At 35.1% G+C, this 27,548-nt stretch overlaps 1 protein-coding gene and 1 long non-coding RNA gene across 2 annotated transcripts; one reads left to right on the forward strand and one right to left on the reverse strand.

Moving 5' to 3' along the window:
• Nucleotides 1-8,585: 8,585 nt before the first annotated feature.
• LOC131007025 (GDSL esterase/lipase LIP-4-like) lies at nt 8,586-13,883 on the forward strand. The gene is made up of 5 exons (XM_057934178.1): nt 8,586-9,033; nt 11,826-12,020; nt 13,026-13,162; nt 13,233-13,500; nt 13,576-13,883. The coding sequence occupies exons 1-5, from the start codon at nt 8,790-8,792 to the stop codon at nt 13,755-13,757; spliced, it is 1,026 nt and encodes a 341-aa protein (XP_057790161.1). The 5' UTR covers nt 8,586-8,789; the 3' UTR covers nt 13,758-13,883.
• Nucleotides 13,884-20,334: 6,451 nt separating this feature from the next.
• LOC131007026 (uncharacterized) lies at nt 20,335-21,969 on the reverse strand. Its single transcript, XR_009095864.1, has 2 exons — nt 21,876-21,969; nt 20,335-20,784 (listed from the first exon to the last, which is right to left on the reverse strand). It is a non-coding gene; the product is annotated as an uncharacterized LOC131007026 (long non-coding RNA).
• Nucleotides 21,970-27,548: the final 5,579 nt, after the last annotated feature.

The raw sequence follows: 27,548 nt of genomic DNA on the forward strand, positions 1-27,548 counted from the left end.
ATTCACTCAGGTTTTGTACACTCAATACATTTTTCTTCACTTTCAATGTATTCGATAATTTTTTTATTTAAAAGTTGGTTTCACTTTATTCTATGAAGTTCTTTCATGGAGTAAACAACGAGTAAGCTTCAATCATCATATTGAATACATACATTTGAATTTTAGCAGAGCCAATGCTGTCTAAGATGGCTTGAATTGCTGTGAATTCAGCTATTTGACAACTAACATGTCCACCAATATCTCTGCACGATAAAATTTTGAGTATTTGACAAGATAAGAAATTATGAGCTTTTATTAGTTTCATTTTATTTCTCTGTTTTTTTTACACAGATCCATACATTTGAAGTACTACCATAGAGTACTAGTGGGTGCATTGAACATAATTCATGACTTCACATTAATCAATTTCACAAATTAAAATAATTTTTTTCATGGTTAATATAAAATCGAAAATAGATTTTTAAGCAATATAGCGATGAAAGATAAAACCATATAGATTTTAATGTATAATTTAATGAATTGATATAAAAATGAAGCGAAATCATAAATATATTTTGAAACGTAGCTATGGAATATGAATTTAGATAGAATTTTTATGTAAATCTAATAACATGTATATTCATGTAGATTTTTTTTTAAAAAAAAATTATAAATTAATATGTTCTTTAACATATGTAGCAATATGTATCAACTATAATTGAAATATATGTTCATTTAATGTAATGAATCAATGTATGTATTCTTCTAAATATTTTTATTGGATAGAGATATTTATTTATAAGTCTTATCAAATAGCTACAAATATATTAATAAATTTAGTGTAATATCTAATGAATTGATATATTTTTATAAATATATTTATTTATAAAATTACCCTTAAAATAAAACATGTAATAGAGGATATAGTAGGCAATTTGTATTTGGAAATATGCAGTCATATGGCCATTTTGAACAAGTAAACATAAATTTTGGCCATTGATTTGAAAAACACAAAATTTGGCCATATTTTACGCGTTTTGCCCAAACTACCATTTTACCAGTCGGTCACACCTATTTGTGGTGCACGAATGGTACTAGTGACCATATTAGTGTCAATAGTGTCATATACTTGTGTTGATATACTGCACGAATGGTACTAGTGACCATATTACTGCCAATAGTGTTATATACTTGTGCTGATACACTGCCCCACCAATCATATGGCCATTTTGAACACTTCCCCGTAAAGTTTAGATTCTCCATTTAGGATTTAAATTTTTCATTTAGGGTTTAGATTCACCATTCATGGTTTAGATTCTTCATTTAAGGTTTACATTCTCAATTTAGGGTTTAGATTCTCCATTTAGGGTTTAATCATCGAATGATACTTTTGACACTAGTATTACCATTTGTGCCAAAAGTACCAATTTACTTCTTTTTTTCTTTTTTTTTTCTATTGGTACTTTTGGCACTAATATTGTCATTTGTGCCAAAAGTACCAATTTACTTGGGTTTTTTTTTTTTGCTTTCTATTTGTATTTTGGGCACTAATATTGTCATTTGTGCCAAAAGTACCAATTTACTTTTGTTTTATTATTATTATTTCTGTTGGTACTTTTGGCACTAATAGTGCCAAGTGTACCTAACTCGCGCCCAAACCTGAATCTGGTCTGTCTTAATTAAAGGCAAAACAGTCTTAAAACGTAAAAAAATGGCCAAAATTTATGTTTGCGTGGCCAAATATTGAGTTGCTCAATATGACTATCTCACAAGTTGACTCATCAATATTTTGTGCCCAATACACTTTTTTATATCTGTATAGATTTGATTTAATTTTAGTTGGTGCATGGTTCGACTTATAAGAGCATTTCCAGTGGGAGGTGCTTAACGCCTACCTCTCACAGTGCATTGGCTCTATAAGAGGCGATAAATCTTCATTTCCATTTAATCCCATTTTCACTCTTGTATTTTAAAATTCAAAGTTTTCATTGAAATTAAAATTAAACATTACATTAATTAAAATAAAAATTACATAATTTAAATAATTTTTTAAAAATACAATAAATAAAAAACCTAAACTATATGAATCCCCTACACTTGAGCACCTCTCGAATCATGTTGTTGTGGATAGTTCCCCAATATTGGAGAGCCCTTTAGGACGTTCCCAAAACAGGGTTATGGGTAGCCTCCGCCCACAACATGTAAATAAGCTCTGTCTCGGCGTTCGTGTAGCCGGTGCAGGTTTATGAAGACTTTAACTTCGGAGCTTCTTCGACTTCTTCGACGATGGACGGCGGCTGCCGGGGTTAGAAGAGAGCCCGGAGCCAAAATATTGGAGGCTTGCGAGAATGGAGCGGACTCCATCATCGGGTTGGAAGTAGGCACACCCGAGCCTCCGGCATGTTTATCTAAATAATCATCAAATTGACGATCCATTGCTTGAAAATAAATTTGAGAAACAAAAATTCACGCGCCAACTTCTTTTTAAAAGTTGGCGCGTCTGCCGGACGCGCTCCACTCCTTCCCCAAATGTGCTCGGCACTTCGCTTACACCCGAGCACGCACCCGCGCGGCACGCCAGTGTGCGGTGCGCCTTGTCTGCCAACTTGGTCTGGTTCTTCCGGAGGCGCGCTGCGGATGCTCTAATTGCATCCACAGTGGAAGGCGCTATAAGGTGGTCTTCACTTTAGCACCTCCCTTCTCTAGTGCATTGGTTTTATAAGTGGCCCTATAATCTCCATTTTCATTTAATCCTATTTTTACTCTTCTATTTTAAAATTCAATATCTCATTAAAATTAAATTCCAACATTACATTAATTAAACTATTAATAAAATACTAAAAATATTACATAAAATAAAATACTTAATACAAAATTAAATTTAAACAAAAAGGCCCAACAAAAATTAAATAGGACAACAAAATTAAGGGTAATTTTATTCATAGCCCCCATTTTACTAAATATAGCTCCCTATTTAAATAATAATATAAAAAAAATTTAAATTTGTTGTTTTACCTTCAATTCCATAGCTCCCAAATTAAATATCAATAAATTGAAATTATGACCATCATTTAGCCCCTTGAAACTAGTTTTACGGTGCTGCAGTTCTGGATGTTGGCGTCAAACTAGTTCACTAACGAGATTTCGAATAATCTCTGCATCTAGCGAGATAAAGAGGTTGCGGTAGGTTTATCTCAGCCTCAGGTACAATAAGTTTTCTGGCAAGACTCCGAAGGAAATCGACGGATCGGATGTATACAACAATATTAACAGTCACAAATCTTGTACACTTTTTCCTCTACTTGAACAAGTTCACTGGTCTGATTTTGAAACCTGTTTTCGATCTCGAGAATTTAGTGTTGCTTGATTTGAGTGATTTCTTGTGAAGTGAGATATTTGAGTTTTTTACATATTTGCAAAATTTGGAAATTCGCCATTTAGTTTTCAATAATTTCTCATGAAAAATTCCAAATGCTATGTGAAGTAACATTGAGGTTAAAGAGGAAGAGCTATAGTGGTTTAGTTGATGTACATTCTTTACTTTTTTAGATGAATTAAAATTTTATGCAATGTAAATGTACAAAAACTCTCCAAACTCAGTTAATTTCTTATGCACTTTTTTAATATGCTCTATGGTAGTTGCCACATTTTCAAGTTCTTCAATTATGGTTTAATTAATAGATTTTCTATCAAAATACTTCAAGACCTCTAAAAAGGCGACACTTTCACATTGTTGAACCACTACACAAACAATCTCGCCAGAAAATTACCGATGAATCTCTGCACGTCGGAGTGTTTGTTCAAGATGATCCTCTTCTCCAACTCTCTGAAGGGCGAGATTCCAATGGATTTAAGCCGCTGCAAGAGCTTGCAATCGTCCGCCTCTAGAAATTTTGGGGGCTATATGATAGATTGATAGTCTTATTTTCAAATTATTATTAATATTTAATTTAGAGGTTATTAGTTATAGGATAAAATTATAAATTTATAATTATTTTATATTATTATTTTAAATGTAGGGCTATAATGAGTAAAATGAGGGTTATGAATAGAATCAGCCAAAAATTAAATACAAAAAAGCCCAACAATAGGACAACAAAATTAATTATAATTAAAAAGCCCAACAAAAAGTCCTTAAAAATTAAACAAAAATAGGGCAAGTTTCTCTCCTCTTTCTCAACCCCAAGCCCGGCGACTCCTTCTTCTTTGCATCTGTTCCAAACCTCCATGGACCGTAGCAATTCTCTTCTCTTCCTCTTTTTTTTTTTCTAAGTTAGGCGCGTGCACAACACGCGAACGCCTCTTTTCACCTCCGTGCCTAGCACCATCGAAAGGACCCGGTGCACGCCTCCTCGGTGCGCCAGTGCGCGAACATCCATAGCGCCCGACTCGGTCCGGCGGTTAAAAGCTTGCGCTGTGGATGCTCTAAATTAACAAATATACATATACAATGTAAAAAAAAAATATGTTTGCTCTATACACTTTTAAAAGTACTAGCAAAACTAAACGTGTGTTCCATGTATAGTTTGAATTGATTTGACTCATTAAATTTAAAAAGTTTATTTGATCATTTGTCTTTTGTAATTTATTGTGAAGATCGATAATATTATTGATGAATAAATTAAAATTTAAACAAATTATTCCCACTGTCTGAACTTCCTCATTTTACTTTTTCGTCCGGTTACAAAATATTTTTCCAAGATCCACTGACATGCTAAGATCCAAATTCGAATTGGTTCCTAGTCCCAGTCAGAGACCACTATGTTCGCGTCGACAGTCCAACAAAGAGGGCGCAATAGTGGTATGTTTTTTCCATTATCAATGACACGCTTTATCTGGTCTCCAAAACCCGATGTCGTAGGTTCAAATCCTACAGAGTTTGATTTTTCTACTCATTTTTTGGACAAAACCCCTACTAACTGTCACTTTTAATATTCACATTGATGGAGGGAGTATTATTCATAATATAAAATAGATGGTGACTGAAATTTTTTGGTTATTCAGTAACATACAAACTAATTTAGAACATAAAATATTTTTCTCTGAAAACTTATTTCAGGCGTGGTTAAATAAAGGCTACGGGTTAACCAACATGATTAACTGATCTTGTTATATATATCTATTTTGAAAAAAGCTGAAAGTTGAAAACGCAAAACTTGATTAACTCTTAAATAAATTTATCAAAATAGATCTTTCAAAAATCAATTACGTATATTTTTTAAGGGTTAAGTACCACTTTCCCCCCCCCCCAATGTTGACACTCCTATCGCCTTTAACACCCTAAAGTCAGGCTAGGCGCTGTTAACTACCACAACGTGTCAAAATTGAAGCAAACACAAAAACTTGGGTACAATCAGGTTGACCCGCACCCAGACCCACACCCGTATCTTGATCTGAACCCGCATCCTGACCCAAATCGTGTAAATGACACTATTCGGTTATACAAATAATAATATCTATAATTGACACTTTTGGTTATATAAATGACAGTGTAACATTATAAATTATTATAGTGTCATTTTCAATCTTATAATATCATTTAAAATATTATACTATCATTTACATTCTTATAGTGTCAATTACATGAAGTGTCATTTATATTTCTGAATAGTGTCAATTATACACAGTGTCATTTACAATGTTATAGTGACATTTATACGCAATATCATTTGTATAATATAATAGTGTCAATTACAGGCAGTATCATTTGTATAAACGAGTAGTGTCATTTATACGATTTGGGTCAGAATGCGGGGTTGGATCAGGATGTGGGTCAGGGTTTAGGTGCGGGTCAACTCGGTTGTACGGTATACCCGATTGTACCCAAGACCACCTCTGAAGCAAATTGCCCCTCCCCCCCTCTTTTAACGGTGCTTATTTTTTGTTTTTAATTATGGTGGGCCCCAATCCTGACAATTGATGGCCATCACCACCTGCACCCCATCCCTCCACCACCAAACCCCCCAAAAAGATCAAATTTTGGAACCTAATTTATTGTCAAGCCCGAACGAGGAAGCTCCCATAGTCGTCACCGATAAATTCGAGGATTCTGACGAAGAAAAGGTGTCCGAAACTCCTCCTTGCGACGTTGTCTTGATGGAGGAGAAGAGGTTGGAGAATTTCTTGAAAATTCTCGACGAGTTTGAGCGATTGGCATCCAATGGTGAAGAGAAGAAGTAGCCACGTAGTGCGAAATCCGATAAAGTCGTCGAAAAGCAGAAGTCACTGTTTGTCAATGAATCTGAGGCAGCAACATGTATTAACAAAAATAATACTCTATCCGTCCATGAAATGAGTACCCATATTTCCTTTTTAGTCCGTCCAAAAAATGAGTACCCATTTTCCTTTTTGGCAAGTGTACCACACACAACCCTTTAATTAATACCCTAAAAAAGTGGGACTCATATTCCACTCACACCACACCCAAATACATTTCTTAAAACTCGTGTCATCCCGAAATGAATATTCATTTCGTGAACGAAGGGAGTAACAATAGAATTGGTTCGAAAATGGAAAAATCGTAGTCTCATGACGAGTAGTCTCTCTCTAGCTACGGGTCGATGAGGAGAGAGAGAGAGAGAGAGAGAGAGAGTGGAAGAGGACGCTAGCGTGCAAGCTGTTTGAGGAAAGGCACAACAACGGCAGTGGCGGCGACAACGGAGAAGGATGAACTCGTTGTGGGAGTAGGGATGGCAACGGGTCGGATCTGGACCGGGTCTGGCCAATACCATATCCAGATCCGTTTTCATATACTAGATCCAGATCCAGATCTAGATCCGTGGATCTGAAAATTTTGGATCCAGATCCAGATCCGTCAGATCCGCGGGTCCAGATCCATGGATCTACTATTTTTAAATTAAATTAAAAAATTTTCACAAAATCAACAATATCTAATTTCCATCATGAAAAATATAACACAAAATACTTTTATCTAATTACTTTTAGTTTTATTCTTTTGAATATAATTTATTTATTATTTTTAATTTAGTTAATATTATTAGTAAACTAAATATAAAATATAAAAAATATATATAAAATAAAACGGATCCACGGGTCGGATCTGGGCCGAATCTGGATCTACAATTTCAAGATCTAGATCCAGATCCGTTTTCAAAACTGAGATCCAGATCCGTCGGGTCCAAAAAATTGAGATCCAGATCCGTAAAAACGGATCTGGACCGGGTCCAAAATCCACTGCCATCCCTATGTGGGAGGCATACGAGGTGGAGTCGAACAAGACAAGTAGGGAGAGAGAGAAGATAGAAGTGGAGATGAAGGAAGACGATGAGCTTGGAGGGAACCTGTACTGCTTGCAGGCGCTGAAGATGTCGGCGGGGAAGATGAATCTCGGAGTGGGGCCAGTCATAATTAAAAAAAAAAAATTAATGGGATTAAGCACCGTTAAAACGCGGGGGGCGATTTGCTTCAGTTTTGACACGTTGAAATAATAAACAGCGCCTACTTTGACTTTAAAATGTTTAAAGGCGATAAGGATGTCAACGTTGGGGGGAAAGTAGTACTTAACCATTTTTTTAACAATAAATAGATGAATCCGCTTTCAATGTTTTGCAACACGGTGTTTGTTTTGAAAACAAAAATATGTTTCCATTGAGTTAATTATATAGCACCGATTAAAAGTACGCAGATGGAATATACTTTGTAAATGACTAGTTGCAAAGAAAGTTCAAAAGTTAAATTGATCCGTGTCTTTACTCAGTCACGTGGACTTGGTTAGAGGTAATATTAATAACTGGTGAAGGTGATTTCGACCAACGTAGATATTTTTATGTAAGAGGAGGAAGTTAAGATAAAATAGAATCATAGAAAATGTAGGAATGTTATATATGAAGGTCAAGGCCGGCCCTTCTATATGGCAAGTGGGGCAAAGGCCTAGGGCCCCCAAAGTTGAGGGGCCCCAAATTTTAAAAATAAATTTATTAGTTATAATATATTTTGTATTAATTATAAAAAATTATTATATATTAATCTTGAATGGATCATAAAAAAAATTAATTATATTGTGCTCACCTCCTATATTTTCCTCTCTCATCTCATGCTTTACTGTTTTGTTATTTTATTTGTTTTAAGTGTCTGCAACTTAAGAAATGTTAAATAACCTAAAAATTTTATACACTGAAAACAAGGTACTAGAGAAATTTGATCTTGAAGCAACAAATTTTTTTAAGTTTCATATTTATGGGCCCTTTTTTTTTGCTTCGCCTAGGGCCCTCGAAATCTCAGGACCGGCCCTGATGAAGGTCTGCGAGTTTAATAATTAATTTCTTTTCTGCATTAAATCTTGATGGAGACATACCAATATTGTAGGATTGTGTAACATCTTTTATTTAATTTACATATGATTGGCATGTGCAAATAATTAATGTTTATGAAAACGGTAAGAATTTGCATTGTTGAATTCTGACAACCCGTGTAGTGGGTTAGGAGAGAGAAATTAAGGAGAAAGTGCCATTTCCTATCAAAACGTTTTTTACGGTGAATTAATTCATTATTTTGCGTTTCATGATGTGACTTAGTCTTTAGAAAAAGTAAAGAGATAATTGTGAAAATTGAACTTCCTAGTTAGAAATGGAAACCATAGATGATAGAAGAATGAAGAATTTAATGATAGTAAGTGCATTAACCAAATAAGTAAATTTGTGTGCATTATCATCTTTTCTTATTCAGCTCTTCTACTTGGATTAGCAAACTCTATTTAAACAACCGCAAACTATTGATTTTTGGCCATCCCATTGCACAACATTTGTTTTTTCTCTCCTTTTGCATCTGCCTTTTCACCCAAGAAGAAGAAAATGTGTTATTCCTATAAAATCTCCCTTGGTCTCGTCTGCTTCTACTTCCTTGGCTTTGGCACTATCATGGCAGCGCCGGCGTGTCGCAACAAACCGATGTTATTCAACTTTGGTGATTCGAACAGCGACACAGGAGGCGCTCCTATTCTTGCCGGGATGCCGCTCGAGCTCCCGGCAGGACGCACGTTCTTTCACGAGCCATCCGGCCGTTTATGCGATGGTCGTCTCATCCTCGACTTTCTTTGTGAGTCATAATATCTGATCTTATGGGTGCAATATACCCCTTATTATTAACATGGGCAATCCATGATTTACAAGACCTACTCTGAGTGTGTTTAATTAGTAGCCATGCTTAGAATTAATGGCGTGATTAATAAAATTAAGATAAAAAAATATAGAAAAGATAACATTAGCTATTTATCTAAAAATAGCCTAGATAAATAATGAGGTTGGAGAGGTAATATTATTATTATTATTATTATTGAGGAAATAAGAGGTATTACTTATTAAAGTGAAATATTAGAATAAGACCGAGTCCTTTAACTATTACGAACCGACTTATTAAATAATATGCAAATTATTGCGTGCGGTCAATCGCATGCTATGCGGTTGACCCATCTATGCACGTATATGTACCCGTTTTTGAGATTAAATGGAGAAATTAATGTAGTGGTGCAGTGGTAGATGTTAGCGCCTTATAGTTGTCCCCCAAGAACAGGCGTTCGAAACTCCTTGCCCCCACTTTTGCGTTTCTTTTCCTTTTTTTCCTTTTATTTATTTTTTTTATGTTTTTTTTTTTGTTTTGTTTCCATTTTTTTTCCTTTTCCTGTTTTCTTCATTTTTAGGTTTTTTGCTATTTTTTTTCCTTTTATTTATTTATTTTAGGTTTTTTTCTGGTTTTGTTTCCATTTTTTAATATTTTTTTTCCTTTTCCTATTTTCTTCATATTTTTTGCATTTTTATATATATATTTTTTCTTTTTAGTATTTTCTTTTTTTTTCTTTTTACTATTTTTCTTTTGCATTTTTTTTTAATTTTGGTTTTATCCTTTATGGTATTTTCTTTGTTTTTTCGTTAATTTTTTTTAATGGTATTTATATGAAGAAATATAATGTTTTAAAATTATTACATTTATTTATGATAAATTTTACTTTCGCCCATGAAACTTTTACTTTTAGTTATTTGATGAAGTAATTATTCTAATAAGAAAAAGTAATCATTGATATGAATAAAAATATTGCTTATTTTTACTCGTTAGAATTTGTATTTTTAGTTATTTAGTCAAGTAAATATTGTTGTAATAAAAAGTAATCATTGATATGATGAAAGGTTATGTTTCAAAAATATTATATTTTTCACAATAATGTTTATTTTAATTCATAATAACATTTACTTTTAGTTATTTGTTCAAGCAATTATTTTTAAAAGCAAAAGTAAATAATGATATAAAGAAAAGTAAAGTTAATTTTATTGGTTAGAACTTTTATTCTTAGCTATTTAATTAAGTAATTATTGTCGCAATAAAAAGTAATTATTGTTACAGTAAAATGTAATGTTTCTAAATTATTACATTTGTTCATGATAAATATTACTTGTATTTATGATAATTTTTACTTTTAATTATTTAGTCAAGTAATTATTGTAACAAAAAAAGTAATAATTAATATTAAAAAAAAGTAATATTTATTTTATATGCAAAAAGTTGCACTTTTAGTTATTTGATAAAATAATTATTGTCGTAAAAAAAGTAATTATTGATATAAAGAAATGTAATGTTTTAGAATTATTACATTTGTTTATGATAATTGTTACTTTAATTTATGAGAACTTATACTTTGAATATTTAAAAATAAAACAAAAGTAAATGAAAAAAATAGAGAAAAAAGTAATTATTATCTTAGTAAAAAGTAATTATTAATATGAACAAATGTAATATCTCAAAATAAAGAAGCATTGTAAAAAATCAGGAAAAAAAACTGAAGAAATACAAAAAAAAAGTGTTGAAAAAATAAATAAAGGAGCAAACAAAAAGAAGAAAAAAAACAAAAACGAAAAAGATAAAATAATTAATTTTTTTTAAAAAAAACCTGAAATAAGCAAGAAGGAAGAAGAAACAAAAAAGAAAAAAATGGAACAAATAAATGAAGCAAAAGAAAATGAAAAAGGACAAAAAAAAGTGGGGGAAAGAGGTTTTGATCCCTTGACCTTTGAGAAGAAAGAAAAAAGCATATATTAGCCACTGCACCACAAGTTATATTTGCATTTGTTTAGCGAAATATACAATATAAAATGACTGTGTAACATAAATGTGCACCAACTCTAAATAAGATGGGCTACCAAACACCCCTATAAGCCAAGATTATTTAATAATGTACCAAATGGCCCCTGAGAAAACAAAAATCTTGCTACATTGGTCGGATAATTAATGTGAAACCTAGATAACATTTTTCTTTCTCCACGTTACCCTTCTGTCTCTTGATTTCCAAATATTTGTTTCTTGATTTGCAGAGATTCATTGCTTCTTCAATTGTCCAGATTTTGTACATATTTCATGGTGATTCACAAAACCTATTTCCAGATTTGTTTCTTCATTTTTATTTTTTCCAAATTTGTACAGAATTTATATCTTGATCTTTTTCTTGATTTTTTTCTTGATTTCCAAAATTGTACAATTCTTCGACTTTGAAAATTTGTTTCTTGATTTGCAGAGACCTTACAACCCCTAATCTGCATGACCGACAAGATTTTTTTCTTGATTTTTCGTCCAATTTTGCAGAACCATGAGATTGTTCATGATCTAGTTTTATTTCAAGTGTATTTAAGTGGCTGTTAATCCTTAATCTCGAGTTGTATCTCTTCTACCATACAAGAATATTAACTACTTTAGAATTATGTTAAATACATTAAAAAAAAAATCACCTAATATATATTACTACTATTTTATCACTACTCTCCGTCTAGATCTCAACTTACATGATCCATATTGTTTTGTTTGAACAACAAATTAATGATACAATTATTAATTTTTGTGCATAGGTGAGAGTCTAGGAACAAAGTACTTGACTCCCTATTTGGAGTTGTTTGCAACGGATTTCTCAAACGGTGTCAACTTTGCTTTAGCCGGCTCCGACACTCTCCGCCGAGTTAACCCTCTCATTCCCTACACGCTGCAAGCCCAAACCACTCAATTTACTCTCTTTCATAACGTCTCCATCCGCCGCGCCTCCATCGGTAAGCCTCATAACTCTAATGCTCCTTCAATACAAATAAGGGCAAAGGTGCAGATTCCCCCCTGTAGTACACCCCCCTAGAGCTTTTAGCCCCCCAAACTCGGTCAAAGCGCGTTGACCTCCCCAAAGTCCCGGAAGAAGGGTGCAATTAAGTCCAAACCCTTAACGGGCGTTTAACGCCGTTTAACGGTGCAATTTTTTATTCCCTCTCTCTAAACTCTTCGACTTCACCATCGGCAGCGCGGCGGAGCTTCCTTGGCCGGTGGCGACAAGGTCTCATCCGTCATATCCTCACCGAAGATCAGGTCTAATTCTTCGCCCTCGCACTCCAACACCTCGCGATCATCGGGCCGGGCCTCCTCGACGGTGTCGGTTTTGGGCGGCGTGAGGCGGGCGTGAGGGCTGAGCCATTTCGATTTCATGTAATCGGCTTTCCGCCACGGCGCGATGTGCATCCCTTTCTTCTTCAGGCTCCGCCGCGCCGTCTAAATGACTATTGAATTGATTATCTAAAATTAGCTGAATTTAGGAGAAATTGGAGTATTGAAAAGGAAAAAGGGGGAAAGTGGAATTGAGAATTACCAGCTGGAATAGAGGGAGATTTATCCCATTTGGATTTGCAAAGAGAGGCGTTATCGGAGGGGTTGCCGAAGGAAGAATTAGCGGAAATCGAATCGGAGAAGAAATCGAGCTCGTCATCGGAGCTATCGTTGCTGTTGCCGTTGAAGCAATTGCAGCGGTTGCGGGCGCATTTCGCGGCGGCGGAGGAAGGCTTTTCGTTGGCGGTGGGGCCCAGCGAAAAAAAAAAAAAAAAAAAAAATTGAAGACGGCGTCAAACGCCCGTTAAGGGTTTGGACTTAATTGCACCCTTCTTCCGGGACTTTGGGGAGGTCAACGCGCTTTGACCGAGTTTGGGGGGCTAAAAGCTCTAGGGGGGTGTACTACAGGGGGGAATCTGCACCTTTGCCCTACAAATAATATACCAATCTTAACAATATCAATGTAGACCAAATCAAATCTGCGCTCTTCATGTTGGACATCGGTCAAAACGACATGCATGGCAATTTTATGAATAATAAAACGTTTCAACAAGTCCTCACCCTTATCCCCGATGTCATCTCCAACATTAGAGATGCTATGCAGGTATATAATTACTTTAATTAATCTAATTAATTAACCTTAATTACTTTAATAAATTTTCTCTCCCGCGCAGACGATGTATCGGCTGGGCGGGAGAAACTTTTGGGTGCACAACACGGGCCCGTTGGGGTGCATGCCGTCTAGCGTAGACCTTATAAATGCTTCAACGGTGGTGGACCAGTTCGGCTGCGTTTCCGACATGAACAAAGCCGCTGCCCAACTGAACTCGGAGCTCGAGCGTCTCTGTCGGGAGCTGCGGTCGGAGATGGGCGACGCCACCATCGTCTACGTCGATATCTACTCCATCAAGTTGGACTTGATCGTCAACTCGACGTCGTATGGTGAGAAACACACATTTGTTGTTTTTGAATTAATTATGGTTTTGTAATTAATTGATATTTGTGATGCTGATGCAGGGTTCAACAATGCTTTCGAACAGTGCCGGGGTCGGGCGCAGGGTGTATGCCCAGAGGGGTCGCGGTATGTGAGCTGGGATGGAATCCATTACACAGAGGCGGCCAATATGTTGGTTGCATCCAAAATACTTTCTACTGCTTACTCTACCCCGCCTCTCCCATTTAATTTCTTTTGCAACTAATTTCAATTACTATCATTAACTATGTCGTGCTGCATTTTGTAAATTGCTCCCTATGTTCCAGCTTTTAGTATCCAGTTGAAAGTGACACGAGTTTTAATAAAGTGATTGAGTGCGTTGTGAGTGGAATTAGAGCCCGGCCACTTTTTATATGAGTATTGTTAAAATAATGAAAGTGAAGTAAGGGTCTCACCTACTTTTACTAAAAATATAAATGGATACCAAAATGTGGGACGATCATAAAAGAAAAAATGGATATTAAAAGGTGGGACGGATGGAGTATTATTATCTATAATCAACGAAGTTTAATTTCTTATCTTGTAAGAAGTGGCAGTTGTGTGTGTGTTTTTTTATAGTATCTAGAACACAAGTACTGTATGTATAAATATCAAACTATAAGTAAATTCAATATTGTAATAACCACGGTCCAGACCAAGACATGATTCAAAGGATCGGTGAAGATATATGGCTTTTGGTTAATTTCAATTTTAATTTGTTTATCAAACCAAGTCAGAATCTATCGAATATCAGAGCACTTCCAAAAAAGATGCGTCAAATTCTCCTCAGCCTTACCGCATAAAATACAATGATTAGGGCCCTGAATCCCCCTTCTGCTAAGGCTATCCAACGTTGGCATTTTGGAGTGGATGATTCTCCAACATATCATAGATCTGCGATCCGAAATGAATCGCTCCCAGAGCCACGACCCCCAACGAACTTTGGGAAAAGACGGACTGATCTTAGCATAGGCTAAAGCTGAGGTGACTTTACCCGTAGCAGAAGGCTTCCAATAACTCACGTCTTCCTCGTCACCAATTGGGATGAGAAGCATATCCACCACCACATTTGGGAACCGAACAACAAAGTCTTCTGTGAAATGCCAAATGCTAATTTTATATATATGTTTGTGTATGAAAATATGTATTTATTTATTATGACGTATATACTACTCGATGATAATAATGCCTAATGCTATTTTTTATTATTGATTTGTTTTATTTATTTAATAACTTTAATTATCATTACGCTTTATACAAAGTTGAAATTTTATATTTTTAAATTCAGGATTTTATTAAATAATTGACGGGCGTGGATTGTTTTAGTTTATTTATATTAAAAATATATTTTATATTTATAAATTTTAATTTTATTTAATATTTATATTTATTTATTTAAATATGTTGTTTAGTTTCAATGTTCATCGCGCACGAATGGTAGTTTGTACTCTAATGTTGGAGATGACACGTCATATTAGCTTGGCACGTCATAGTAGCTTGGTATTTGGCCGGAATATGGATTAGTAGCAAAATGAGATAAAATCTAAAGTTTAGTAATTTTCACGCTACATTTCAAAGTTTATATGCAAAATCAAAATTGGACGAAAGTTCAGTATTTTATGGGCAATTAACCCTAGTATATATAAGAAAATGTAAAAAATTTTGGGCCCTCGAAAATGATGGGTCTTGAGCCATCGCCAATGCTGGTCCGCCCTCAGAGACAACCCTATGGCTACTCATCATCGTCAGAGGTGGCCTGCTACTCATCACAGTCGTCGCCACCACTCAGGGATCCATCACCACTCACCTCCATCACCAGAGGCTATGATGTTAAAATGCAGGCTCACCGTGGAAGCGGTTGGTTACTCATCACCATCATTGTCTCGTGTTAATTAAAATTAATATAATATGTTATGCTTGGGTCCTGGAGGGTTGACTGACAGGTGTAGGGGGGAATACACCTGTGGACTATTTTTCACAAATTAAAACAAACTTAACCAAATTTCAGTTCGAAATAGGTTGTAGACTGATACTGAAGATACTTCAGTAAATTGACATCAGTTGAGCGCTGGGCTTAACTGATATCTAAGTAAAGCTTCAGTCTAATTTGTAAAATATAGTAGAGTTATTAATCTCTCTGACTATCAGTTGAGTCGTCAATAGGATTAATAACTCAGCAGTGGAAATTAAACTTAGTGCGAATAGCCTTAAGAAAATATTTGTGACTTGTAAAATCCTTAGTTACACTCTTCAGTTAGTCCAGTTCAGTTTAAAACAGTTTAGCACATCAAAGGAAATAATTGAAAGCAAATAAAGAACACAAGGATTTTTAACGTGGTTCGGAGACATCTCCCCTACATCCACAACCAGATTATTTGTCTGACAAACACTCTGGGCTTATGCTTAGAGGTGCACAACAAACTTACCAATCCACCCTGAATTGGATTTAACACTTAGCACGCCCTGACACTGTCGTGTCCAATCAGCTAATGCTAAAGTAATTGGAACCAAAACCTTTAATCTGAACTCCTTCTTGGTTTCACTGGTACCAAGGTAACCACCTAATTTAGTTTCCTGGTACTAAACAACAACCACTTGGCTTACTAGGTGTCAAGGGACCGAACAATTTAGTTTACTGGTACTAAACAACAACCACTTGGCTTATCAGATGCCAAGGAACTAATCTGTTTAGTTTATCGGTACTAAACAACCTCTGAGTTCGGTCTTGAGTCTCGAACTCTATTACAAACACTCTTCTCTCAAAAAGAAAAAGGTTATGTAATAACCAACTAGGAAAACTGAAAACATGCTCTCAAGTAATCATCAACTATGCTAAAGATATATCTATTGATTGCCTAGAGATTCTAAGAGAGCTCTGGTAATCAACCATTCTGATTGTATGATCTTTGTTTGCTCTCTTCTTCGATTCAATGCTTCATGAAGGTTGAGCTCGAATTGATCTTTCGATGTAGCTTTTACATTGATGATTGAATCGGATTTTCTCTCTCTGTTTCCCCACTCCTTCTTGGGGTGTTCTCATGAGCTATTTATAGACAGTTCTAAAAAATAGATCCGTTGGTGGATATCTTCTTCTTCGAATCCTGCCGTTGTGAGATAACGACTTAATCTGCTCAGGTTCTCTGCCTCCTTTCTTCTTTGATGGATGGAGAAATGATCTTCTTGTCCTTTGGTACGGATGCTGCAGGATTTTTCACAAGAAAGGAAATTTCGTCTCTTAAAGTCAATGCCTCTGACTTCTTTAGAGATTACAGCATGTCTTGAATGTTATCCACGTGGCCTTCCCTTCTTCAGTTGAGGCGAATGCCATGACTCGTAGATTCCTCAATTGCTTCTGATGCAGTTTCCTTTAGTTGGGAGCTTTCAGTTGAGTCTGCATCTCTTAGTGTGTTTTGGACTTGTGCACAACCTTCAGTCGGCAAGTCTTCAGTTGAGCTGACATCTTCAGTCATCATTGCATTCACAATCCAGTCTAGCTATTCAAGAGACTCAAACAGTTAAGAGTATTAATACCGTCTCTAGCTAGAGTGTGCCTTTCAGTAGTTTTGGTATCATCAAAACATAAGGGTTGGATCTATCTTTTCATTTCCCAACATATTAGTACTAATCCTCATATATCATAGTTGAAACTATTTACGACCTGGATTATAGATTTGCTCATTCATATTTCTCATCTTCTGCGATTTCACATTTGTTTAAATTTGCGAGGTTTTATACAAGGGACTTCTAGTTTGTTGATCCAAACCATACAAGTGACTTCTAGTTTGTGTAATTACAAGTATCGTACGAAATTAGGTTGGACAATGCCTACCTTTGATTGAGATATAACATGGATCAATCTGCATTTTGCTCGGATCGTTAACATCGGTCGCTATTTGCCACTTTGTGCGGATTTTACCTGAAAATCCATGCTTAGATTTTAGTTTAGTTTCCATTGTTACAAGTGATGGATAAGTTGGGGTTTTAGCAAAGTTTATACATACGCATATTTGTTGCGAGTGGATTGCTGGTAGACGAAGTTCCATTTTGTAATTTATCGATTTTTGGTGAGATTGGTTCATGTAATTGCGTTAATTTTCGTGAATATTGCAGATTTTAGCAGTTTTTTTAATTGGGACAGAAATTGAGACGATAGGGAAGCTGATCAATTTTATAGTGTTTGAGAAAGTGAGAGAGATGATTAGTAAAAATTGGAGTAATTTTTAAAAAATGCTACAGATGAATTTTTGTTGTTAATGTTCTTGAATTCACAATCAATTCGATAAATACATAACTGAATCGCTAGTGTTGATTTTTAATTTGAGTTTTAAAGCTCGAATTTACAACTAGTTGTCTTGATTGTGAATTAGAATTTTAAAATTAGAATTTACAACTAGAAATAGTCTTGCTTTTGAATTCACAACTAAAAAATTAGTAGATAATTTTTAAACCTTTTTTCTTAAGGGTGATGAAATAAGAATCAACACAGTAAATAAAAACGATAAAAAACGCTAAGATTTACGTGGTTTGATCATGAAGATTTACATCCACAGGAGGTTATCGGAGTTTCACTATGTTTTTGTGGGAGATTACATTTTACATGGTGAGAAGTGAATAGAGAGTAATCTAAAATATTTATAAGAGCCCCCTATTTATAAGTTATCATGTAAACTTGGCCCCTAAAACCCATTAATTCAAGTAATTAGGCCAAAGCTCTTATTATAATAGTCTTTATCTTGGAGTTGAGTCGTCGAGCTGGTGTAGAGCTAGACTGTTAAAGTCGAAAGCAAAGCTGAGCTGTTAAAGCTGGGAGAAATATTCGAATCCCGACCCCTCATAAGACCAACCCTGTAGTAGTCAATGCTGCACAAAATATCGAAAATAATAATAATAATAATAATAATAATAATAATAATAATAATAATAATAATAATAATAATAATAATAATAATAATAATAATAATAATAGGGAAAAATAATTTGGCCCTGTTATTGCACAATGTTGATTCATTATTTTACTCCTCCCTATCAGCTACTCCCCCCAATCTGGTTGAACCCTATCTTCTCCGTGTTCAACCAGTGGAATTATTGTTAGAGCCAGCGTTGTGCTGCTCTCCCAAGTCTACCCAACATCCATAATATTTAGCTCTAATACTTGTTTAAGACGAGATATTCACTTTGCAACATAACAAATTAAAAATACTTCTGCAACCCTGTAACTCATCAGAGATAAAAAAAAAAAAAAAAAATCAGCCTTGCAAAACAATCAAAGACAAAATATTTCAGCCTTGCAAGATGTCAACACATAAGAATTTTTCAACCCTGTAAGTATTGAACGACTAATTCAAAGCTGCAATCTCCTTGATTTTAGAATTGTGGTTGCAAACTTGATTTTCCTTTTGATTTTTGAATGTTGTCAAAGATGATCAACTTTCATTTCGTTGGGCGCATAAAAAGATCAACGTTTGAGTATATCCCATATTAAATGTCTTGCCAGAGGTGAGAAATGTAAATACTTTGTTGTGCATATAAAAAGGTCATCGCAAAAAGATAGCAATATTATATGTCATTTTGTCAAGGCTGAGAGACATAATATTTTGATAACGTGAGAAGGACCGACATAGATATTTGACAAATCTGAATGACATACTTTCTTATTGGGCGCGTGAGAATATCAATACTTGATTGAGAATATCCCTTATTGAGCTCCAAAGGATAAAGATAATTGATAAATAATATCATCGCTGGACAATTTAGGAGCACACCGCAGAGGTGGCTTAAATAGTCACCGTTTGGGTAATTTAGAGAATGGCACACCACAGAGGTGGCTTAATAGTAACTATCACTGAGAAGTGATTTAGAGATGGCACACTGAGAAGTGGCTTAAAAGTAATCATAGCTGAGAAGTGATTTATAGAATAGCACACTGTGAAGTGGCTTAAAAGTAACCGTCGATGGGAAGCAATTTAGAGAATACCACACTGAGAAGTGGCTTAAAAGTAATCGTCGCTAAGAAGAGATTTAGAGAATAACACACTAAGAAGTGGCTTAAGCGGATCACCACTGGGTGATTTAGAGTCCCTTTGAAAATGTCATAGTCCATTTGAAAACATTGTAAGCCCTTTGAAAGTATCATAGTCTCTTTGAAAATATTATAGGCCATGTTGCTTAGAATTTTTTTGAGCAAGTGCACATGAGGGTATGTACCTTACTCCCCCTGTTGACATGTGCGTGACTTAAATAAACATGTCGTGTGTGATTTTGATGTTGACACTTGTGACGGTTGTGACAGAGTTGACATAACTATGATCACAAAATAAGACAATTCAAATTGTGTTTCAAATCCCAGCACATATGCAGAAGTTGTGCAGCTTCGTATACTAATCAATTCATATTTAAGGTCTGATCTGTCATGCCCCGACTTTCAGAAGAAAAAAAATGTATAAATGTCGAAGCATGACTAAAAGAAAACTCAATAACTAGAAGTGAATGTAAATCGAATTCAACTGAGTAGAGAATGGTCTGAACCCAAAGTGTAAGACAACATTAATTTACATTAGCAAAGCATACAAGAGTCGTTATGATTTACGAAATAGGAAGCGGGTGGAGATACACAAAAAGTTGTTCCATTAAAGGAACTAGTTATATACAATAGCAACAAGGATCTTCATCTCAGCACCACACTCCACATTCGCCGCTCAACCAGCAAACATTTTAAAAAGATTTAGCTGAGCACTATTGTACTCAGTGTGCTATTACCGTTTATAAAACATTTGAAATGAACAGTATAGTAAAATGTTTCATGCTTAACAATATGCATATGAAGCTTTTAAACACAAATCATACATCATAAGCATACAAAACTTCACTTTCTTTAACTGTCTCTACTATTGGTACAACTTATAACTGTATGATTGTCGAGGATTTTTCTTCCACATACGATCCCCTTCATCAGAACTGAGGAACCTGGCCAAGTTCTACCCAGTTCTGACTTCCGTGCGCACTACACTCTGGCTAGTACTAGCTTAGAGCACGATCGTTAACTCCTTGTTAATTGGCAAAGCCAACTTCATGCCAGTTAATAACACATACCCAATAGAGAGTAAAATATTGAAGCATGAACATTCATTTTGCTTTCATGAATATCATAGTTTAATAACTCAAAAGTACATTTGAACATAAACACACCTGATTTAGAAGATGGTTCTGGTCTTGCTATAGAGTGGTTCCCACTTAGGTATCCTCTTCAGTTGGGCCTACAATATAAACCTTAGGTTTAGTATAGACAAACTAAGTCTGTAAAACTCATCCTATATAATCTATCTTTCATCATAAGTCCAAACTTTAATCCTAAATTCGCAACACCGAATTAATCAATTATAAAGTTTTAGTATATCATGAGTATGCATGCTTCTTATTCTATAGTAACATAATTTCTCAACTTAATGCAAAGTACATAATCAATCTTCTATATTTCACTCAACTTCAAAAAAAATATTATCAATTCATTGAAAATGAATTTGAGAATATTGCATATGGTTTTGAAAACTTCTAGATGTCTATTGTATTGTAGAAGAAACTATTAATTAAAATATTTGTTAGATTATGACATGTGTACAATTTAGTAAGATCTACCAAAAATGGACAGTTTTAAACCATATAATTAGAAATTACTTAAAAAAATACTAAACCTCATGTAATGAAGCTGAAATTTAAACCACGACATCACAAAACATCATACTATGAATGTCTAGTTTCATTAAAAATAAAATAGCACTCAAAAATACCAAAGGAACAGGGGATTATACACCTTGAACTATAAGTTAGCAAAACTGTCTGATTTTGATCAAGCCTTTTAAGACTATGAGTAAACATATAAGATGAACTTCAATATTTATGAAATTTTTCATGAAAAATGTAGACATACTAAAGTTGATTCAGTAAAAATTTCAAATCCAATGGACACTTAAAACACATCAAACCATTAATTACAAACCACTACCAAACAGGGGATTCTTTCCAGTTTTCGCAACAATCTTCCAACATTTTTTGAAAAATGCTAATCCTTCAATAAAATTATGAAATTTAACATTCGGACACTAAAAACACAAAATAAGTATCAAAAAAATTAAAAATAAAAATTTCCTACATGTGAACCATAAGAAACAAATTTAACAATCAACTAAAAATTCTGGCCGAAATGGGGCACCTTCAGCCTTTAACTCTAGATGTAATTTCTTGATACCAAATCATAATTATCATGCTTCTGACATAAATATTTCACAAAAATATAATCCTAGATGCACATATAATCATCAAGAATAAGTAATACAAGATGTAATAACACCTTAATATATATCAACTCTATACTTATATCTCTCCAAAGTGATTGTTTCGAATGGAAGAAAAAAACCTAAATGAAATGAAGGTCTTAGTGCTTGATGTAGGAATTGATAAATGAATAAAATAATAAAAGAGTACACTTGTAACTTTGACATGAAGAATTAACCACCATTTGCCGACACATAATTTTCTAGAAGACTTTTAAGTAGGCATGTAAATCCATTTAATACCTTATTTTATAACATATATACACTATCTAACTATTAGTATTCTTAGAATACACGCACACACCCAACACAAACTTACAGTACTACACATTTTAATATTACACATATACTTATATAATTGTGTGAAAATAAGATAAATAATTTGATTCCATAAAATTATACTTGTATATAGTATAACTAATATTAATGCATGATTTCATTATTTCTTTTCTTTCCGGTGCGAATCAATTTATTCCACCCTAAAGAATTTAATTGCTATCTCTACTAAATAAATCTATCGAGAAATTCTACGGGTGTTACATGATCGATGTATGTTTCATATCTGAGCACATATGCAGAAGTTGTGCAGCTTCTAAGACAATATTATAATTTCATAAATCCCATCAAAGATCATATAAATCATGATTTTTTGCCCAAGTGATAAAGTATAACATATCCCAATCATGTTTTTTCCATTGATAGATGAAATTGAGGTTTAAATCAAGTACCTGAATTACCACTTATTAGTGGGTTAACATTTGCACATTCATAATATTTATCAAATTTATCCATATATTTCTTCAGATTTGCATCTCATTTTTTCTGCTTTGTTTTTTTTTCCAACTGTACTTGTAAGAATTCTCAAGTAAAGAGATTAGTAAAATATGAAAGATCTTAAAAGCAGGGCTATAACGCTTGATCATATAATGCTCAAATGTATAATTTGTTGCATCATGCTCATCTCATTATCCATATCACAATACATTTTTGCACTTTTTTAACACTAAATAATTTGTAAAGGATTTAAACCTTGAAAATTAATCAAGACAATCATGCATCAAGGGATCTAATACCACCTTCTCAGATTAACATATGTCTTCAAAAGAGAGGCAAGCATACAATAATTTCTCCATCAATCTATTACGCCACTTATCAACACATTATTATGTGTCGAATATGTTAATAGCAACCATGAGCCATGAGCTCCTGAATCATTAGCCCATTATATCTATATATATATATATATATATATATATATATATAGGGGGCGGTTATTCAATAAACCGCCCTTATTTTAAGAATTACGAACCAGCAAAAATGCATGAATTTTATATATAACACGCATGAATAAACTGTATAAAGGTATGAATTGCGAAAAATAATTTTTTGCTACCTTTGGGATTCGAACTCAGGACCATGAATTTATCCAACAAGGTGATGAATCAACCGTAGATCTTGATGATCTAAGGGCTAAAAATGGTTCCTAATTTATATTTTAAGAAGCGTTCTTATTTTAGTCTTCCCCTATATATATATATATATATAGGGTTGGGTTCCGGTGGATCCCTATGCTTATAATAGATCCGTAGATCCAAATCTAGACCACACATTTATGACATGTGGCGCATCAAGATGGTGACACGTGGCAAGGCATTTCCAGGCAAAATCTGGAGAGGGGTAAAATTGGAATGTAATTTTCAAAATTCAGAAAAAAAAAAAAAAAATTAGATTTTCTCAAAATAGGTATATTTTAGATGCATAAAGTTTCATACGAGAATGCATGAACTTTCATATAAAAATGCATAAAGTTTCATATAAATATGCATAAGATTTCACCCCACCCCAACCCCACCCCCCACACCCCAGAACCCCACCCCCACCCACCCCCTACCCCCCCACCCCCCACCCACCCCCCCCCCCCAAAAAAATTTTTTTTTTATTTTTTTAAAAACTGATTTTCTGACCACTGACCCACCCCTACCCCACCCACCCCCCACCCACCCCCCACCAAAAAATTTTTTTTTTATTTTTTTATTTTCTCAAAAACTGATTTTCTGACCACTGACCCCCCCACCCACCCACCCCCCACCCACCCCACCCCCCCCCAAAAAAATTTTTTTTTTTTTTGAAAATTAGTTTTTAAAAAAAATAAAAAAAAAAATTTTTTTTGGGGGGGGGGTGGGGGTGGGGGGTGGGTCGGTGGGGGGTGGGGGTGGGGGTGGGCCAGCAATTAGAAAATCAGTTTTTGAAAAAAAAAAAATTTTTTGGGGGGGGGGGGGGTGGGGGGGGGGGGGTGGGGGGGCAGGGGCAGGGGTGGGGTGGCGAAACTACCAGATTTATTAAAATGAAATGCATTTTTTGTATAATTTAATGCATTTTTATGTGAAAACTTTATGCATTTTTGTTTGATTTTATATGCATGTGAAACATGCATATTTTTGGGGGGTGGTAATGGGGAGGGTTGGGGGGTGGTGTGGGCTGGATTGGGGGGTGGTATGGGGTGGGGTGGTGAAAATACCAAAACTGGAAAAATTAAATGCATTTTTCTGTTCAAAGTTATGCATTTCATGTGAAAACTTTATGCATCTTTGTGTGAAACTATATGCATCTAAAATATATCTATTTTGAGAAAATCTAAAAAAAATATATTTTTTTTAATTATTAAATCCGAAAATTACATTCCAATTTTACCCCTCCAGATTTTGCCTTGGAATCCTTGCCACGTGTCACCATCTTGATGCGCCACATGTCATAAATGTGTGGTCTAGATTTGGATCTACGGATCTATTATAAGCATTGGGATCTATATGATCCCATTCCTATATATATATATATATATATATATATATATATATATATAGAAGAGCTAAAATAAGAGCATTTATGAAGATATAAAATAAGAATCATTTTCAGCCCTTAGATCATCAAGATCTACGGTTGATTCGTAATCCTGTTGGTTAGATTTATGGTCCTGAGTTCGAATCTCAAATATAGCAAAAATTTATTTTTCACAATTCATACCTTTATACAGCGAATTCATACGTGTTCTACATAAAATTCATACATCAAAAATTGCTCTTATTTCTTATTTTAAGATGTGCTCTCACGGTAGCCCACCCCTATATATATATGTATATAAACTTAAGTCTGATAATTCTCATCTTATTTTAACCTACATGACATGCTAATTATTTCAAAATCCAATTACAATTTATTGTTCCTTCCATTCTTTCAATTTAAATACCACAATCATTGTTAACGGTCCCACAACAGATCAGTCAAATAAGTAAATAAGAAAGATGGTCTAGCGAAAACAAATTAATTCTTAAATAAACTCATCTTATGAGCCACAATAAAATTGTGGTAACAATATCATTAAGGGAAAATGAATCGTAGGAATGTACCCATTCTGCAGAAAAATAAAAGTCGTCTGCAAACAGTCCTAGGTCCATCTCATCCACCTCCTTTAAATCATCGGAGAAAGTCTGGACCTCCATCAATGCTTGACACTCAGCACAGGACAAATTCCTCAATGATTTGTGAGGGCGGGAAGGTTGATGTTGGGAACTTAATGAAATATCCTAATTCTAGTTTTGATGATACCAAAATCAATAGGTTTCACTTGTAATAGACTAGAACTGTTCGAACTCAAGTGTTAGAGTTCTTTTTCTAGTTTAGTTGTTGTTCTGAACTGAAGACTGAAGAACGAAGGATTGAAGACTACAGACTGAAGATGCCGACTGAACTAACGTTTAAGGCAAAGTCAAATTATTGATATTTGACTTATCAATCGAAGGATCAGTTTCAACTGATTACTTAATGCGCGCCACGTGGATTCAGCGGACTGATACTAAAGTCAAGTATCAGTTAAACATTCTTCCTCGGACTGAACCTCCAACGTTCAAAGGAAGCCACGCACTCCAGAAGTACAGTTGCATTAAATGCAGAGATTTCAGGATCGTCCTTTCTCTGCAGAGGCTATTCCTTTTCGGTGATTATCTTTTCAGAGTTGTCGCATCTCCTGCCTTCAAAGTAGCCGTTCTCACCAAACAAGGAACCTCGAAGATTGAAGCCTCAGCCCAAGTTTAAATTACTCTCTAACGGAAGAAATCTTGAAGACCATCTCCGCCAACGGATCTATTCAAGACGTCTCCAATAAATAGCGCTCGAGGATCACTTCAATCTTCACCGATTCAACAACATAAGCTGAAACTCTGTCGAATTCATTACTCAGCAAAATCAAGCCTCCCCAAAGTTTGAATCGAAGAAGAGAATCACACAAAGCCAAAAATCAGTCACTGTTGATTACATATATTCTCTTAGACCTTAGGCAAACATTGTATATCCAAAGCCTAGGTAAAACTGACTGCAAAGAACTTGTTCTTTGTGGTTTAATTGGCAAGTTTTCAAACCTCTCTTCAACCAACCGAATTGAGTGTTTGTGTCAAAAAGGAGTTCAGATCAGTGTTCTGTCTCCGTGAGATCTTAGTGCCCAGTGTGCGCCAGGAGTGAGAAATCCAACCAGTGTGTTGGTACTGAAGATAAGATCTTCAGTTGTCTCGGTTTGTGTGCACCCGCAAGCACACGTTCAGGTTTGTTGTGCACCCGTAAGCACACGCATCGGTTTGCAGTGCACCCGTAAGCACTTGCCCAGTGAAGTTGTTGGTCTGGTCAACCGACCGTAGATGTAGGAAGTGTTTTCTGAACCACGTAAAAATCCTTGTGTTACTTACAGCTTTCAGTACTTACTTTCTTACTTGTGCTCTTACCTTCATAAACTAAAAACTGATTAATTGCAAAGAGAAACTTAACGACTGACAACATGTTTAATTTCATAGGCTATTTCGAAACAAAATTTTTCTGCTGCGTGTGTTATCAGTCTAACTGATCTATCTTCTGATAGTCAGTAAGATTCATGACATCTCTCTGTTTATCAAACTCGACTGAAGCCTTACGTGTATCAGTTAAAGTCTTTAACTTAACTGATAACTCCTTACTGAAGAGTATTCAGTATCAGTCGTCAACCCTGTTTTGACAAAACTCTTTTCAGTAAACAGGTTGAGTCAGTTTGTATTTAAAGTTTCGTTTTAACTTGGAAAAATAGCCTATTCCCCCCCATACACCTATTCGAGACCCTCCGGACCTAACAGTTGACCAATCTCTAAACCTCTCTCCTGCTCATGGGATGGAGATGAAGAAAGTACAGCCACAGGTGAGGCAAAGCCGCCCCTGGCACTTGTCTTACCCTTTCGTTACTTTTTATGCGCCAGCTTCTTGCGGACAGGACCCTTGCGCCGACCCTTGCATTTGAGTTTTCCCTCCTCGTCAGAGGGACTGGACTTTTCATCCCTCTGTTGCAAGGGAATGAAGAAGGCAACAACACCAGCACCGGCCTCGAGAGCAACATCGTTGATTGGTTGGGCCGCATGAGGAGGCCCGGGTGAAAGGCAGAGAGATCAACAGAGCGGGCTTCCCCACCTTGAGAACTATCGATTATACCTGCCTCGACGATGGTAGCTCCAGTAGCTGGGACAATCTCTTAAGTAGCTGCCGCAGCAGCTTCCAGACTAGGAACTTTGGCACCAGTCCGGGTTTTCTACATCTCGCCTAATTAAGACAATAATTCATTACGAAATAGCAATAAAAGATAAAGGAAAAAGGAAGAAAGAAAAACTAGATAAACATTACCA

The sequence above is a fragment of the Salvia miltiorrhiza genome, chromosome 1, assembly GCF_028751815.1.
Source record: "Salvia miltiorrhiza cultivar Shanhuang (shh) chromosome 1, IMPLAD_Smil_shh, whole genome shotgun sequence".
Classification (NCBI taxonomy): domain Eukaryota; kingdom Viridiplantae; phylum Streptophyta; class Magnoliopsida; order Lamiales; family Lamiaceae; genus Salvia; species Salvia miltiorrhiza.

Coding starts and splice junctions, on each gene's coding strand:
- LOC131007025 (XM_057934178.1), top strand. CDS start 8,790: ATGTGTTATTCCTATAAAATCTCCCTTGGTCTCGTCTGCTTCTACTTC. Junction 9,034..11,825: donor TCTCATCCTCGACTTTCTTT/GTGAGTCATAAT, acceptor TTTTGTGCATAG/GTGAGAGTCTAGGAACAAAG. Junction 13,501..13,575: donor CGTCAACTCGACGTCGTATG/GTGAGAAACACA, acceptor ATGCTGATGCAG/GGTTCAACAATGCTTTCGAA.